This window comes from Semicossyphus pulcher, unplaced genomic scaffold, assembly GCF_022749685.1.
Source record: "Semicossyphus pulcher isolate SPU_LCO1_2020_fin unplaced genomic scaffold, fSemPul1.0.p SCAF_8, whole genome shotgun sequence".
Taxonomy (NCBI): domain Eukaryota; kingdom Metazoa; phylum Chordata; class Actinopteri; order Labriformes; family Labridae; genus Semicossyphus; species Semicossyphus pulcher.
This window is the reverse complement of record NW_027211759.1, coordinates 9,693,930-9,712,608: the sequence shown is the minus strand read 5'-3', so window position 1 is coordinate 9,712,608 and position 18,679 is coordinate 9,693,930. Positions and strand designations below refer to the sequence as shown.

At 40.9% G+C, this 18,679-nt stretch overlaps 1 protein-coding gene across 3 annotated transcripts in view; it reads left to right on the top strand.

The window, feature by feature from the left end:
* Window positions 1–16,958, top strand: part of srpk2 (SRSF protein kinase 2) — an 86,357-nt gene extending 69,399 nt beyond the window's left edge. For 2 of the 3 annotated variants that reach the window (XM_069686144.1, XM_069686146.1), the window contains 6 exons: window positions 1,772–2,776; window positions 5,044–5,144; window positions 6,814–6,921; window positions 7,029–7,098; window positions 9,957–10,049; window positions 14,638–16,958. In XM_069686144.1, the coding sequence (XP_069542245.1) occupies window positions 1,772–2,776; window positions 5,044–5,144; window positions 6,814–6,921; window positions 7,029–7,098; window positions 9,957–10,049; window positions 14,638–14,822 (1,562 nt within the window). In that variant the 3' untranslated portion in view covers window positions 14,823–16,958. Of the gene's footprint in view, window positions 1–1,771; window positions 2,777–5,043; window positions 5,145–6,813; window positions 6,922–7,028; window positions 7,099–9,554; window positions 9,648–9,956; window positions 10,050–14,637 lie in introns of all 3 variants that reach the window. The other variant, XM_069686145.1, reaches the window with a different exon arrangement.
* The last annotated feature ends 1,721 nt before the right edge of the window (window positions 16,959–18,679 follow it).

Sequence of the window (18,679 nt, the reverse complement as noted above, 5' to 3'; positions counted from 1 at the left end):
CTGGTGTTAGTCACCGGCGCTTTTTTCAGGCAACCTATCAGATGGGGCGCCACTGGTCACCCTGGTTACCACCAAACATGGAGGAGCAACTTGTTTTGGCTGTTTCTGTCTACATGGAGCTGTAAGATATGACAAACAAACAGTATCACAATAGGCCTTTTTCAAAGCGGACATTTTTACATCCAACAGGAGGAAAAGCACATGTCTTTATAGTAGCTTTAATGATGGCTGTATTCCATTTAGCTGCTTTAATTTCATGTTCCTGATTGTGTGCATGCTGACTGCCTGTCATGGCTTTCTCAGACACCTGAATAGAACAGAACCATTGTTAAAGTTATTATTAACACCTGCGCTTTTCCTCCTGTTGGATGTTGGATGTCCGCTGTGAAATAAGCCCTTAGAGACCGAAAAGGTCTCTAAGGGAGCAGATCGGCTCGACAGTGGTTGCTGGATGCGCGTTGTAAGCTTATTGTTAGCTGTCTAGAAAGTAAAACTTCTTGCTGTCATAGACCCAAAACCTGCGTGCAGTGTTTTTTCTCTCACCGCACACGCGCTTGCATCCCAGCGCTCCCCAGCACCCTGCCAGCGCTTTTCTGCAGAAAAAAGGTGCTATGTGGACACGAGGCCTAACTGTCACATCCCTTGTTTGGTTACAGCTTGGGTTCTCTGATGCATCTTCCCTTTCTCCCTATATTTCCTGACGTTGACCTGAAGTCTTTTAAGCAAAAATGCAGTAAAAATGCACCACAAATAATCCTCTTCTGACTGTCTGCAGTAGGGTTAAAGGAGGGTACGCTTAAAGAACTTTTGTTTTGAACGTATGTGTCACGTTTCGACGTCCCGAGCGTGCATGTAAATGTTCAGTTCGTTCTTCTTTTATGGAAATCCTGCTTCAGAAAGTTTCCCATCCAGCCACGACTTTCAGTGCCAGTGCTGACATTTCAGTTTGTTTTTAATAAAAGATCTCTCACCAAGCTGGGAGGAGGTCCCTTTTAAAGGTCTGCGGCCTGTTGACTTTACCGCTCACATTTGTTTGACTGCTTCTTTACTGCAGTGAGTTTTGCACACTGCTTCTTTCGTCACAGCCTCTGAATCATCACCTGCAGCTCTGATGTGTTTAGCACCCCTGAAGTGAACTTAATCGCCTTTTTCTCTTATTTCAAGTCAGAGAAATCTGCAATTCTGATTATAAAACAAACCTTATGAAACGTTACAAGGTTCTGTTAAAAAGTGTTTGTTTGGTATTTGAGCTCCAAGAAGCTCATGCTGTTTGAATGCTTTCTTTGACTCTAGTGTCCTTGGACATAACACTACAAAATGCACGGTGCAGGAAAGGCGAGCAACACATTTAGGTTATCTTTTAGTGTATTCAGGTTGTTGACAACCAGAGGGAGGTTTTTCTAAGGCAAAGCGGCTTTAACCAGATCTGCAGCATGACTGAGTGTGTGAGTATGTGTACGCAGGTTAGTGCAGTCTGCCTGTGAATGAAAAGGAGGTGGATCGGCTCCAACCAGCTACCCACGCTAGTCCCACTGTGTATGGGAGGCTGGGCTGATTCACAAAAAAAAAAAAATCTCCGTCTCCCTCCTCCACCCCGTCTCTCCACCTTCTGTCTCTTTCATTCTCCCTTTCTTTCCTCAGCTTCCTTCTCTGCGATCTTTATTCACTCTTCACAGTTCTCCTCCCTGCCCACACTGTCCTTGAATGTGCGTAAATCTCCTTCCCACTTCTTCCTTTTGTTAACTCTTTGTCTCTCCTCTCACAATATTAGGCGCTGCGCCTCCTCAGGAGCAGAGTGAGACACCTCACATCACTGAAGATGACCCTGATGAGGAGGAGGAAGAGGAGGAAGAGGAGCTCACGCCCATCGCTGAACAAGAAACCCCTATTCCCCCCGTCACAGACGAAGGTAATGGAGATTCAACACAGGTAGAAGATGAGGAGACGAAGGAGGAGGAGGAGGACGAGGAGGAGGAAGAAGAGGGATCAAAAGAGGCAGAGGATGGAAATGAGAAAGAGGAGGTGGAGGAGAAGGTAGAGCAGGAGGAGGAGGAGGAGGAGGAGGAAGAGGAGGACGACGACGACGACGAGGAAGAAGAAGAAGAAGAAGAGGAGGAGGATGAGGAGGAGGATGAGAAGGAGGAAAAAGAGACTGAAAAAGAGGAGAATGAGAAAGAGGAGCCAAAGAATGAGAGCAAAAAAGAGGAGGCGGCTGCGGTAGAGGAAGAAAAGTCAAAGGAGAAGGAAGCAGAGGATGAGGAGGACGACGACGACGAGGAGGAGGATGAGGAGGAGGAGGAGGAGGATGAGGAAGATGATGATGACGATACGACCGCAGACCTCCTCACAGAAAACACCTCCCCCATCAAACCCGACAACAACAAAAGCAACTCGGTCAAAACCAACGGTCACGTTCTGTTGGGATCCGAGGGACTGAAACCGAACCCCGGCACTCCTCCGCCTCCCTCTCCCACCCCCGAACCTCTCCTCTGCCCCCTGGTGGAGTCCGAGCTCAGCTACACGGACAGGGACAACTCTCTGAGCTCCGGTTATGAGATGTATAACGGCGAGGTGAGCGAGCGGGTGCTGACCAACGGCTCCAGTGACCGCCATCGAGCCACGTTGCCCATCTTCCCCGACCTGCCCCTGGATCCTCTGCCGGGAAACCCCATTTCTGTTGGAACAGCTGACATTGGAGCAGGCCCGTCCCCCAACAGCCCCACTGCAGACCGCAGTCGCACTGTGTCGTCCTCGAGCACGGGGGACACTCCCAAAGGTAAGATGTGGCTGCTGTATATCCACAGACATTAACAAAGAATGATTCACTCTACAAACATCATTCTGTCATCAAAATGTAAAAAAACTTGCCCTCTTTTAAACAATGTAACTGTCTAAGAAAACAGAGTTTAATATTTCGCGCTCTGACCCCCAAAGTGCCACGAGTGCAATCCAACTGTGTCATTGACTCCAGTGGAGACCAAGACCAGGACATTTCAGGAGCAACACAATAGACTTGCGCTATTTCCCATATTTTTAACACTATGGACACATTTTTTTCAGCAATGAGTTCAGCAAAGTCCACCTGCTCTCAAGATGTAAACCACTAGGCAGACAGAATAAGGCTTTTTAAGTAATAAGCATGAGTCTGAGTCTCACCCAAGAGTGGTTTAGCAGTTTCCATTATTGTGTCACAGTAGATTTATTATATTTCAGAGGATAAAACGAGATGTCATTGATAAACATCACAACATATTTAATTTGAATCCCAGGAGACCCTCAGTAGGGATGGGAATCAGTCCACTGGAAACGTATGCCTCTGAGCTCATTAACTCCATCATCGATGCTGGCATGTTTTCTTTGATAGATGCATGTTGCGAAAGAATGATGCTGCAGCTCTTGAAAACTTGCAACAAGCTGTCATGTCAGGAGAGGAAAAACGGTCCAAAGCAAAGATTATATATATAAGTTGTAATCTCGAAGATCTCAGTTTCGTTCTCTTTGGCGGATGAACAGTAATTGCGGAAACACACTTCCCAGATGGTCACTTTCCTTTTTAGACTGTTTTCCTTCATCTGAGCGTCGAGTTTGTTTTTTTTTTCTTTTGATTTTCACTTATTTTTGAAGTTGTATCTGTAGTCATCGATCTTTTCTTTGTTTGTTCAGCCATAGTAGATTACTGTTTACCCGCAACACTTGCAGAGACCGGAAAATCAGCCGCTTAGCTCCGCCTACCCTCTCTGGCAGACCAACCACTGCTGGCTGATGGAAAACGCGTCATTAACTGGGCGCCGCTTGTGATTTTTTCAGCAAATGTGGCCACAGACACCCAGTCAGTAATACTGCAGATGCAGTCGGCTCAATCATCATTGTGTTACCTCATTCAATAGTGACTTAACAGACATTTATTTAAATGATAAATCTTAAAGATTATTACTTTAACAACAGTGCTAGTTGTAATGTCTATGAAGTCATAATTTCCAGTTGAGGGAAAACATCAGTAATAGGATGAAACTTATTTCAAGTGCCACTGCTTCCCAAATGACCAGCACACCTGTCAGGATAAATATCCTGTGTTATACTGATGTTAGAGCCAAGCAGGCAATCTTTGCAGATTCTTCTTTTTTGGACTAATGCAGAACTAATGGTGGCATGGTAGCAAAATAATTTCCTCTTCTTTACAAAATTTCACAAATGATTGCTTAATTTATGTGTTTTACACAATTTATCCACATGGTTGTTTATATCTCATCATGTCTTATTATATTAATGATATTAAACATTTTTGGGCTCTATAATCTATGATGCAAAATAAAGAAAAAGAAGTAAGGAAATATGTGTAAAAAAGTTTTAAAGGTTAAAATGGATGTGCAATAATCCTGCTATGTAAAGTTGATACTTCCTGTCAATACGTTTCATCTGTATTAATGAGCTTTCTTTCTTTCTCACATTGTATCAAAAGGATTTAATGGCGCCTGATTTATGCCTCATTCTTGCCGAGGTCGCTCAGGAAATTTAATCTGCATTTCAATGAGAATCTCACTTGGAAAGATAAAGAAAATGGAAAAGGGCATACTAATAATAATTAGAGTTAATTTAGATCCTAGGTGAGGTAACGCAGCAGCAGAATGAATCACCATCACTGTTTTGATTTTCCATTTATGCATACATTACAGCTGCCTGGTGAAATAATCCAGTTGCTCATTACGTTTCCAGATATCTCCTCTGGGAATTATTAATGACTCACCACCACCGTTACTCATCCACCCACAGTGTTATTAATATGATCAATTACTTGGGCTCCTACCGACTAGCTCCAGGGTCACTTCTGGGGTCACATCTCCAAAGCTTAACGGAGGATTTTAAACAAACATCACATCAGTCTTTTATCCAGTTAAATAACACTGTACAAACTTCATCAGGGCTAAGTTAGTAAGAAGTTCGTCTGATTCAGATTCCAGCTGAAGAGTCCGTGGTCTATACTAATGTTTGTTGGTACAATAGAGTGAGTAAACTCTTCTTCTTTCCCACTCCATCCTCTTCCAGTCAGAGCCAGAGCTGCAGATCTCCTCATCAACCCACTAGACCCGAGAAACGCTGAGTCAATCCGAGTCAAAATCGCTGACCTTGGAAATGCCTGTTGGGTGGTAAGTCACAGTATTACGCATATTACAGGATTTGTAGGATGTGTTTTTTTAGGATATATATTTCATTGCCTTTTTCATTTTTTGTACACTGAGACATCAACAGAACTTTCTCCATTGTACACTTATGAGGCTTAGCTTACTGAACAGAGACTGATATCAACATTAACATAGTATTAACATGACAGGAAATAAATAAGGATACCTTTTTAATGACACAATAAAAAATTGGAAAAAGAAAGACAAAAACAAAAGCCACCACACCCACAAATGGCACCCGGGTTTCTAAGATGTACATAGAGTACATACAGGGTGTCTAAGATGTACATACAGCGTTTCTAAGATGTACATACAGCGTTTCTAAGATGTACATACAGCACATACAGGGTTTCTAAGATGTACATACAGCACATACAGGGTTTCTAAGATGTACATATATGACGCATGTTTTTAAGTAGAAAAGGTTGAAACCTTTTTGAAACATGACAAATTTACTGTTTACAGTTTGTGTGTCTAGATATTCTAAGAAAAAGAAATACAGATATAATTCAGAAATGTCTTGCCCAAACTTCACAAAATATACAATACATATATCCAATACAAATTTTGTTTGCCATAGGTTAGCAACAAGAGAAATTGTTATCAATATTTTCCTTCTAACAGGATCTTGACACACGCATTGTGATCAGATAGATAGATAGATGATGAGTAGAGTTAGTGCATACATTGCTAATAAAATATTAAAGGAAAAAAACATGTTACAAAGTGCTTTACAATTAAAACAAGGCACAAAGTAAAATCAAGCAACAAACTAATATTTATAAAAAACCCATACATCAATAAAAACAGGCTAACAGCTGTGGCGCCCGAACGGCAAAGGCTCGGTCACCTTTTGTGACCAGTCGAGATTTAGGAACCTCTAGAAGGGCCCTGCCAGAACATCTCAGGCAGTGGTCAGGCTCCTAAAGGGTTAGCAGCTCACGGATGTAGGATGGAGCTTGACCATTTAAAGCTTTAAAAACAAGCAATAAAATCTTAAAATCAATTCTAAAACTCACAGGGAGCCAGTGAAGGGCAGCAAGGACTGACATGACAATACCTACATACATAATCTCAGTTCTATATGCTGTGTTTGAGCCTCCCCTTTCCAAAATAGAAACACAGAATCAAAACACACTGGTTGTTTCCAAGAATCATTTAGTTATTCAATACTTCCTATACACTACCTAGGGACTTCAACGTTGGGGGCGATAAAGTCAGCAAAATAAAAAACACACTTTTGAAAGGTTATTTTCTCTGCGGCATTAACCTTATAGCTGTATTTCTTCCTGTCATCGCAATGCATGATGGTGTATATCGCTAGGTTTGTACACTTGTGATCCCTTATAGTTATAGTAATTTTTGACACAGCCACTATAATAAAACTTGGATGTTTCTTGCCCAAAATGATGCTGTTATTTCAAAAATATTTTGCACAAGGTTACATATTCAAAGACAAAAGTTAAAATGTATTTGATAAGGGAAAACCGATGGTTGATTTAAAAGGTTAAAAGGTTCATTTTTAATATGGTATTTGGTTTATTGACATTTTTATTTACTGTTTATTTGTATAATGATAAAATAAGCCTTTACAAACTTAAAGTAAGCCTTCTCTCCTCTCCTCTCTGCACAGCACAAGCACTTTACAGAGGACATCCAGACGAGACAGTACCGATCCATTGAAGTCCTGATAGGAGCTGGTTACAGCACTCCTGCAGACATCTGGAGTACTGCCTGCATGGTGAGAAGAACACATACACACATGTAGTATATAACATACGTATATACAGTCCTTCCTTTTAAATTATACACACTCAGTATCTCAGAACTCTGTTTGATCTCTTGTAGGCCTTTGAGCTGGCTACTGGAGATTACTTGTTTGAGCCCCACTCCGGAGAGGACTATTCCCGTGATGAGGGTGAGTATTGAATCTCTGTGATGCAAAGACAGACATTTCCAGAAATAGAAATACATAAAATTTGCCACTTTAAAGTTTTTCACTGGGGAATAGCAGCTGAATACTGTATCTCATGACTGTAGGCTTAATCTGCTGTATATTTGTGGACTGGAAAATGAAAAAGAATTATTAGAGAGTGAAAATGTTCAACTGAAATATCACAGCAAAGTGTCTTAAATGTTTTATAAACTGTTTGACTTGATGTTTTTTCAAAGGGAAAATTTGTGTTTGCGCTTTTTAACCTCAATGTGTCACAGATTTCTCCATTGTTCAGATGCATTGCTGTTTTGTTTTTTTTTAAGAATCAGGATCCGCAATAAAATCCTTTATTACTCGGATGTGTTTAATACTCGATTCTGATTGGTTAATTACGGCATTCCGAGGTCCGTTATTTCTTGATAATAGACTGTTGTTATGAAGAACAGACCGTTGCTAGGGATGCGGCTCTAATCACACAATCCGGAGGACAAACTGTAATCATATCAGTCTGCCGAAAGAAATCCGGTAAATATGACAAAAACAGACAAACAGCAGAGAGAAAGCAATAAAGGTTAAACCATGCAAAAACTGATGGCTATGAAAAGCCTACAAACCTGAAGACGGCACCTGAAGTAAACATTAAACAAAACACAGTACGGGATACGGCAGTGTTTATAGACGGTGAAAACTGACGTGACAGAAAACCTCGATCAGGTGCCGCGCTTATTCCTGCGGCCCCGTTCACTGTGTCTAACTTGAGTGAAAAGGGCTAGCTTAGCTCATCTAAAGAAGGCGATAACCGTTGCTATTGATGCAGCTCCCACTGTGAGCGTAATGGACTATTTTTAAACAGAAAACAGAAAGATAATACATTTTAAATTTCCAAATCAATATATTGTATCAAATAATTGATCTTTTAAGTAAATAGCCGTGTAATAAGCAGGAAAATGTATAGTGAGCAGGTTCCTGGTGGGTCCTACATATAGACCAATTCCTAGATGGAACCTGGGAGTTTAAGGCGGACAATATTCTCTGCTTTTTAACTTTTATAAAGTCTAACTAAACAAATAAATAGTAATTATTACTACTATAACAAAATATTTTGGCAATATTTTTTGAAGTTTTGTTCATCACCACAAAACATTTGCAGATGTAAACCAGAAGGGAACACAACACCGGCTCCCACAGTATACCACTTTCATGCTCTGAAGTCACAGAGCTCTTTTGTTACCCTCATTTTCCCTTTGTAGAAGTAAAGAAAATCTTAAATTGTTTTATTCTAAACTGTTTGAGACAGAAATATTCGACGCGGAAGCTTAAAGGCATGGTGCTGAAAGTGATTTCAGATCTATCGACAGCACTTCTACAGCGCTCCTTTTTTACCCAAAGGGGGCGCGGTCGATCTGGCAAACGGGAAGTGACGTTTGGTTGCCGTCATCTATCAATGCATCTGAATAATGGACAGAAACTGTATTGGATCCATACTTACTGTGTTATAAACTGATAAAAAAATATAGCCTAAAGAGAGCTAAGATAAAACCATAGCCATCCCTCTCCCCGAATCCCCCTATCCACTGTCAGCTGTAAATCCTGTCCTTTAATTCTGCTGCTCTGCCTCCACTCATCTTCACCTTCACCTGGATCATTCACAAGTTATAGATACACAGAGAGCTCACACATGCTCAACAGCTAGACGTTTGCAGAGTAACAAATTGCCAACACATTTTGTAACAGTTGTGAGCATATGTGTATCTATATTCATTATGTCCATATAGAGCAATATCTATATTTGCATGTAGATTGAATTAATTGACCCTATTATAGCTCGTACTCGATATACTGCAAAAAAACACACATGCACTTTCATCCTCACCTCACTGATCCTTTCAGCTCATTGTGTTGTTTCCCTCTCTGCATGTGTGACACACAGTTAACCTCATTTTGCATGTTTTGCACCGGCAATAAGCCGCTGTCAGATTTTTTCGTGACATATCGATTTCCAGGGAGACACCTTTGAACTCCCGTCATTGAGGCCAAATAACAAATTAAGTTTGGGGTTCCGGTTCACTGAATGCATGTCACTTTTATTCTGAGGCTGATCGTTTTCATTTCATCACCGCTGCTGTGGAGGCACGGCTCACTAACAGGTTTTCTCCTTTACTGTCTGTGACTGTCTCTTTTTTCCTCTCTTCCTTCCCCCCCATCTCCCTTTATTCCCCCTCTGTGATCTTTCTACCCGTCACTTCCTGCTCATGTTTCTATTTTCTCACCCACCCTCTTTACAATGTCCTTTCATTTTTCTTTCATCTCCCTTCCTCTCTAAATCAATCCTCCTTTTTCTTGTCTCCACCCTTTCCCCTTTTTTCTTCTCCTTTTCTTTGTGTTGGTCATTCTTTTTCCTCCCCCTTTCTCTCCCTCCCTCCCTTTCTCCTCCATAGACCACATAGCCCACATCATAGAGCTGCTGGGCTGTATTCCGAGGCACTTTGCGCTCTCTGGAAAATATTCCCGGGAGTTCTTCAACAGAAGAGGTAGCGCTGGCCAGAGCGCTGGTGGGACTGGGACACACTGAATGTCTAAAGTGGGCTAAAAGGACACTAGCAGACAGTCAGGACACTATATTTGGATTTAATTGTCATAAACAAATTTCAATTGAGATCTTATAAAATCCTCACCGCTTCAAGGTGTTCGAGTAGTTGTCCCTCTGCGAGTGTGTCCATGCCGCACACTGGATCAGCGGTGTGTCTCAGTCCCACACAGCCTGTGGTGTTGACGTGTGTGTGCATGCTGTAATGCTGAACCGTGCCTGTTCCCTCTGTGATGTATGTGGTGGTGGGCAGACCACATCGCTCTGATCATGGAGCTCCTTGGGAAGGTCCCACGCAAAGTGGTCGCAGCCGGGAAGTACAGCCGAGAGTTTTTCTCCAAGAAAGGTAAACGACACCGTGTTAGTGGTTAGTTAGGTAGAAGGTAGCCCTGCTGTAGGGAAGCTGTAGTGTGGATAACCTAGACCAAGTTTTTTGTTTAGTTAAGTTGTCAATACTGCTACAATATTCTGATTTAAGTTTGTCCAGGCTAGCTGTCAATCACTGCAGAAATGCATGATTAAATGTAGGGTTGGGGCGAATAAATTGATATTGTATTATGCTGATATGAGTTTCAGGCCAAGTCAAGTCAGTTTACTTATAGAGCACAATGAAAATAACGAATGAAAAAGTGTTGACCAGTGCTTCACAGAAAAACATTAGCTAAATTTAAGGTAATAAATAAAAGAAGTCTGGATTTAAGGCAAAGGTCTTTGTCTCTAGAAAGAGAAAAAGTTTCTTAGATTGAAGGAACATGTCTGTGAAGGTCATCCAGGTCACGGTAATTCCAAGCTTAATCCAAAAGGACAACTGGACGTGGTTGACGTTCTGGAAGACGTTTCAGCTCTCATCCGAAAGGCTTCTTTAGTTCTAGACTGACCGGTGGACGGAGCTAGAAATATGATAATATATAATATATTATTATAGTTGCCCTTTTGGATTAAGCTTTGACTTTTGATTGAAGGAGCTAACTTAAAAAAAAAAAAAAAAGTATGTAACCAGAAGTGGTTGTTTACCAAAGTAATCCAACGCATCACTCACAAAAACATGCTCACTGTTGAATCATTCGAGAACATTCATTACAGAAAAATAACTAATAATTTTAAGACATTGTTTTGTCCATGTTCACCAGGCTAATTAAGATAAAAAATGTACATGAGTTACGAAAGTTTTTTTCTTATAAAAACCATTATAGTGATGGAGTGTATTTGCTTTGAACATATGCCTATATTTTTCATGTTGTCATAAGGCGATTTTAAATAAAGTTTTAACAGGATACAATATTTTCTGATATCACAATACGCACATTTTTATTTGCCTGTTATCTTATGTTATGTTATGTTTCTGTATTTGTGCAGGGACAATGTACAAAGAACATTAACCTTATGTAACACAAGGAGAGATGTATTGCGGCGGGTTTTAGCAGATTGCTATTTTCTGCCCTTGTCTCTGGGCATGTCAGTAAAGTAATAACATTTATAATTATAAAAATATGGATATGAGACAGTGTCATAGGCCCATTCAATACAATTAGTTACATGTCAGCCCTGAACATTGCACTAAAATATGATTTGACAATTTTATTACTGAACTCATTCAGAAATATATATGAGTCCATGCATCTTAAAGATGTTGATATGGATCAATGTTTTCACTTTTTATTGATGATATTAAATCGTTGATCATTAAATTATTAAATGGATCCATAATAATTGTGTATATATCGTTTCACCCCTAGTTGCATTATTTACAAAAATATTCTAAATACAACAGTAATAAAAGTTAACTTTATGGCCCATCCCTACTAGATTTAAATTCAGTAACTGTGTTCTGATTGTCTTAAACATCTGGCACTAGAATGCAGCACAATGGTAAATTAATTAATAATGATTCAGAAGAATTATGGGCAAAAAAAAAGTTATTTATATAAATATTCAGAAAATTTATATTTTGAATTCAATCTACAGAAGACAGGCTTATAGAAGACAAAACATATAAAGACGTCACATGTTTAAGCTTCCTAACTTTATCAAAAGCAAGTGAGATTTGTAAAATAACAGCTGAATCAAAGTTTCAATCCATAATTGTTAATCTGGCAAGAACATTAGAAAATCAAGTCATAGTGAGGTCATTGTCCAAGCCTGCACACAGAACAGCAAGTCTGTACATCACTGCCTGTAAGGTCTTAAATGTGTCATGCTCCTCACTGATTGTGCTCTTCTCTGAGCCCGGTAAGTGTATGGATCTGTGATTGGTACAGCTGATAACCCCTGCACTCTCTCATTTATTCTCTTTTTTCTCCCTTTCGATCTCCGTCTCCTTTCTGCTCATATATTCTTCATAATGTGTCATGAGACCTGAATATTCTGCCTTTGATGTTGTCTCTATCTGAGGTCTGAGCCTGCACTTGATGTCTCAATGTTCTCCCTTTTATCTCTTGGCGCTCTGTTAATCTGCTCTGACTTTCTCGCTCTGTCTCTCTGGGCTCCTCCTGTCTGCCACGCTGCCTTCAGCCGTGCGCTGCAATCGAGCGGCCTCGTTACCTCGTTTCCTCGATGCACGCTGATCTGATCTCAGTGATACTTCGGGGGAAAGTAGATACACTAATTAGAGACAAAACAATTTAAATTGAAGACCTAAAGATTGTAAACATAAAGCATTTTGTTACAAACACTTAAGCTAAAAATGGTTCCTTTCCCCCATCATGTGTCCTCCAATCAGCGTATTGGAGGCAGAGGCAGCCATGCTTTGAGCTGGACCATCATTAATCATTCTCTCACACTTTTTGTCTCTCTGTCAGTCTTGTGCTCCCAGCCAATCACTTTCTTCCTCTTCTTAATAATGAACACCTTCCTCTCCCAGTCCGTTTCCATTAAATCTCCACTTTCGCTCTCTCTCTCTCTCGATCCATCCCTCCTGCCGGCTGTTCTTGTGGGCTTCAGTCAAGACTCGACAGGTTTTCCTTGCATTGTCACAGCACCTCGCTGGTTAGCTCACGTTCAATCTGTGAGGGTGAGCTACTCGGTGAAATCAGCTGCTGTCGTGTTTGGCTGAAGCCTGCAGAACTTTATTAAAGGGTCACTTCACCCAAATATCCTTATTTCCTCAAGTGAAACCTAACCATGCAGATAGTTTTGGAAAATAAATGAGATGTTTGTGTTTTAAGATTATATCCCTGTTACTCTAGATTAGGGGTTGCAAATTATACCATGTCTCATTTGGATATTTTAAACTAGTTTAATAGGGTTAATAATGGGGGGAAAAGCATCTGTTTTGTGTTGGATCATATTCTTTCTGCTTTTTTAAAGTAGTAATCTCGAAGATCTCATTTTCCTTCTCTTTGGCGGCACCTATGGCGATAACCGGCAATTGCAGGAGCACAGATACCCAGATACCCAGACAGTGTTGCACGAGTGACGTCCACGGTTGGCTCCGGTTGTAACTCTTGATTTTCCTCGTTGACGGTCGCTTTCCTTTTTAGACTGTTTGCCTTCATCTGAGCGTCGAGTTTGTTTCTTTTTCTTTGTATTTTCACTTATTTTTGAAGTTGTATCTGTAGTCATCCATCTTTTCTTTGTTTGTTCAGCCATAGTAGATTACTGTTTACTCGCAACACTTGCAGAAACCGGAAAATCAGCCGCTTAGCTCCGCCTACCCTCTCTGGCAGACCAACCACTGCTGGGTGATGGAAAACGCGTCACTAACTGGGCGCCGCTTGTGATTTTTTTCCGCGAAAGTCGCCACAGACACCCAGTCTGTAATACTGCAAATGTGAAGGCTTTCATCAGTGGGCCATAGGCTCAGTCACCATTGTGTTACCTCATTCGGCGATAGATAGTGACTTAACAGACGTTCATTTAAATGAAAATCTTCGAGATTATTACTTTAATACAGAGAAATTACACAATAAGGATTTAAAGTTGTATCTGATTCAGTAGATAACAGAGAAAAGTAAAAATGATTGCCTATTGTTTGGTACCCAGTCGTGATGAAAATGTAGTCAGTAGCCTCTTAACACTGCATTCACTTCATTAGTATCGACACAAGGCTCTCCATTGCATAATTGTGTCCATCTGTAATTCTGGCTCTGGTATTATTTGTTATCCAATCAAAACTGAAGCGAAAAAGTGTGTCGTCTACCACCTCCACTCTGGACCATCTGCACACTTCATTATGAGCAGTTTTTATGTCTGCAAAGGAATTAGTCCCTGTGCGTGATCAGTGCTGACTGCATGTTTAGTGTAGTATTCTGGGTAACAGGGATGACACAGCTGTATTCCTGGAAACAGATGTAGCTGTTTCAATGCTGTGAGCAGCATAAATTTGATGTTGTTCTGGGGTGGAAGCAAAAACCTCAGACGTCTGAGAAGTGAAGGTGAAATATCTGCATGGTTAGATAGCATTAGATTTAAATGACAAGGCAATTTTTAAAAATCTATATGTTCAACTATTTCCGAGAGAGGACCAAAATCAAACGCCAACAATGCATCAGTGTGTCTCTAAATAATGTCTTTCGTCTCCGCCCTGTCTGTGGCACTCACTCCTAAGCCTATTTGTTCCTAAAGATTAAGCATATCTTAATAAATGGGTCACAAATATAGACATATATTTTTCATAAAGTCTTAGTAATTTCCTATAACAGCTGGGCACTGTAGTTTTTTTGCAAACATTACTCGAACAGATGCAAATAGTTACTTTGTTGGGGACTATTTTCCCCAGAGTATGAATACACAATAATTCACAGTTTGGTCCTTTCATCTTTGGTTCTGGTCTTTTCTTGGGAACTTGTTGAAATCAGGTAAAAAAAATGGAATAACAGGAGCCTTATTCTTTTAGTTTTAATTTGGGTGAATCAACCCTTTAAATCTTGCCACTCTCTTCCCCTTTCACTTCCTCCTGTGCTATCTTTGACTCCTCTCTCTGTCGCCCCCTGCAGGTGAGCTGCGGCACATCACCAAGCTGAAGCCGTGGTCCCTGTTTGACGTGCTGGTGGAGAAGTACGGCTGGTCGCATGAAGACGCCGGCCACTTCACCCACTTCCTTCTGCCCATGCTGGAGATGGTGCCTGAGAAGAGGGCCTCTGCCGGTGAATGCCTCAACCACCCCTGGATCAACTCGTAGCCACAAACTCTGATCAGAAGACCTCCTCGTTCCTTATCCCTCAACAGTTAGCCGAAACATCACCCCCTGGTGGCAGCTCGTGGAAAAACAACACGGAGGGGAGCTGGAGACGAACGTTTTCTTTTCTGCCCTGTCCCTCACATTTATTACACGTTTATCTTAGTAGGCTCAAGTCCCACACAAAGCCCTTAATCTTTTTCCTAGAGGAATGTAAAGACAAGCTGATGGAGATCACATGACATAGCAGCTGTGTCTTCCAAAACAGAATCAGATGATTTGAAGATGGATGCTGCTCGAACCATAAAAATGAGAAGAGATGTTCTTCTTTCTTCTCTTCTTTTGTTAAGATGTCAGCTAACCCCTTCCCTTTCATCTAGTGTCTTTCGAATCCTGAAGTATATTTTTATCCTGTTTGGATGGGAAAGAAAAAGTTAACGAGAAGCCCAGAGCTCCATCTGCCATGACCTTCACATAGCCAGGGCCTTATAGACAGACAACAGTGTTTGTGTTCGTGGGTGATAATGAGCACATGTGCCTGTGCTCAAGATACACCTGCACCTCTTTTTCCAGCCCGAGTACCCCTCCCCCCCTTCCTCACCCTGCTATGGAAGAAGCACCCACATGGGTCTTAAAGTTTACACAATTATTACTTCCACAAATCCAAATCCCCTTTCCTGTTTGGGTCTCCCATTCCCTCCCTTCCTACATGAGCCGCATGCTCCTGCCAGGGAGCCACCACAGAGAACTGGAGGTCAGCCAGTCCTCCAGGGGGCACCATGCTGACAGTTGCCACTCTGACAGAGACAGATAGACGAAGTGCGGGATGAGCAAAAAAATACAATCAATTAAATACAGAGGAGGACTGCTTGGTCTCTAAAGACTATTTTTAAAATGCATGGAGGGACTGATGGATCAGCATGAGCGGATATGACAAATGGACAATGGATGCGTTACTTTATTTGTGCATTTCGCTGGTTTCTTTCCCGTTTCATCACCTCTCTTGGACATTGTGTTAGAAAGAATTATGTTAGGATATTTTGGTGCCCCGTGTGAGGATGTTACAACCCCCTCTCCTTCTTCTTCTTCAGCCTTTGACATTCCTAAATCTTGGTCCATCATTCCTGACTTTTATTCCCAGGAGCAAATCTGTTGAGTCCTGCTGTGGCAAGTTTACCTGATCTGATTGGTACTACCCCTCCCCTTGTTTCCCCTTTAGAGGAACCCTTCAATCCCTGAGCTTCTCCAGAAAGGGGATGGTCACATGGAGGTTGCACTTGTCTTTGTAGATGTCCTTCAGGGATTTGAAACCTTTGTACATAGAACTGAGATCTCGCAACGCAGATAAGCGACCGTGGACAAAGTTTCAACACACAAGCATCATTCCAAAAGTCAGAGGCTGCTGTTGGCATAACTTGACTTCCTCTGACACAGCCGCCATAGCTCCGGCCCTGGAGGAATGTTCAGACTGAACTGTGCCACCTGGTGGCCAAGTGAGAGTACTGCATTGACGCACACTGCTGCTGCTCTCTGTGCCAACGCTCCAAGACGTTCCACTAAATCTCTCCACTTAATCTCTATTTCTCTGTCTCACACGGATACACACAAACAGACACACACAGAAACTCGCATCATCACAATTAGTCCAGTTGCCTATTTTTCGCAATAAATGAAAAAAGATGAGTATAAGTAAATGGTGAGATATTTTTAAAAACTATTTAATTCATTAAAAAAAAAGAGGAAAAAAAAGAAAACAACTTTTCTCTGGTTGTTGTGACCGTGACAGAATCTCGTCTTATACTGAGGTGATTGTGTTTGTCTATTAGAGATGTTTTTATTTCTTTTGTCATTATTATTATTAATAATAATTATTATTATTGAAAGATTTTTTTACACAGTTGTCACCTCTCCCCTCCCTCCTTACTTGAACAGTGCTGCTCTGTCTGGGCTCTAGATGGTGATTAAAGAAAAAATCAACAGTTTTGCAATAAAGGGTATGTGATGAGTTTTTTTTGCACCAAAACCTCCTGATCTCACTCTTTCAGCCATGCTGACTGTTCTTCCTGACGACATTGACAGAATTGCGTCTCTTGTCTGTGTTTTTCATTGACAGATTTAATAAAATTGTAAATTAATGGATCCTGTGCCCTTGATGAAGTTAATTTTCTGCTTTAAAGTTGCATAAGTGAACCTTCAAAATTAACGACTCAATTCTTTAATGTCATTGCTCAAAACAACCAAACAGGGAAGCAATCGGTGAACCTTACAAGGCTGATCAGAAAACTTTTGACTGGTTACTTGTGGCAACAAAGGAAAGACAACTTGCTATTTGAGTAGATTCTTTTCTTTATTGATATGTTCAATTTATAAGTGTTTAAAAGTAGTTTTAAAGTAATAATCTCGAAGATTTTCATTTAAATAAATATCTGTTAAGTTACTATCGCCGAATGAGGTAACACAACAGTGATTGAGCCTATGGCCCACTGATGAAAGCCTTTGCATTTGCAGTATGGCAGACTGGGTGTCTGTGGCAACATTCACAGAAAAAATCACAAGCGGCGCCCAATTAGTGACGCGTTCTCCATCATCGAGCAGTGATTGGATCGTAGCTAAGCGGCTGCTTTTCTGGTCTCTGCAAGTGTTGCGAGTAAACAGTAATCTACTATGGCTGAACAAACAAAGAAAAGATTGATGACTACAGATACAACTTCAAAAATAAGTGAAAATCCAAAGAAAAAGAAACAAATTGGACGCTCAGATGAAGGCAAACGGTCTACAAAGGAAAGCGTTCAAGAGTTACAACTGGAGCCAACCGTGGACGTCACACATGCAACACTGTCTGGATATCTGGGAAGTGTGCTCCCACAGCTACCGTTCATCGCCATGTGTATTGCCAAAGAGAACGAAACTGAGAACTTCGAGATTATAACTTTAATTAAAAGTTAAAAGACATGGGTCTGTTGTGATTTCAATTAGCCAAAGGCTTCACATTGTCGATGTAGTGTACAACAACAAATGTTACAGTACGTTGTGATTCACACGCTGAAGCAAATATGGTCCATTAGACAACATTATCTAAAATGCAATAAAATATGGAGTGATAAAACACATCCTGAGATCAATATTAGTCATTAAAAAGTAAATATGCTTTTGAGTATCCACTCGGGATTTTTGGCAACGCTTTCTTTTAGATCTTAAATCACTACAAATGGTCTCTGATGCCATCTGCGAGTCTGCCAACGTGTCTGACTCCATTAGCACTCGATAAACAAGTGGTGCCTCATGTAAAGCTCTCATACTCTCTTTCTAAGTTTATTTCAGTGGGTGCAATATTTATACCACGACATAGAAGATAAAAATCAAATGCTACTAGTGATGAAAGTAGAGTCACCAATGTAAAACTCAATGAGGTATTTATGACAATGACGCTGCTAACATGTAGCAATGAGAATCTTGCCATCATTATGGCATTAGGAGGCTACACATATAATGTATCTATCAATCTACGACACACCTGCCTGATATTGTGTAAAAATAATTGTGGTATCTTGCACTAACATTTTGGTAACGGATGCTTTTAAGTTCTATAAGATGGAAGGTGCGGCCTCAATGGATCAGACATGCTTTAGTACATCCCACAGATGACTTGACTGGACGGACATCTGGGAATTTGGCGGCCAAATCAACACCTTGTACTTTATTTCATGTTCCTTAAACCATTCCTGGGTGGAGGCCACCGCCATCACTGATTTGTTGCCATGACATGCTTAACTTGGTCTGGTGTGTGTATTCAGTATATCGAGCTTGATGTACACTTAGAGGTGCCTATCTTTGCATTATAAATTTCTGTACCTGTCCTG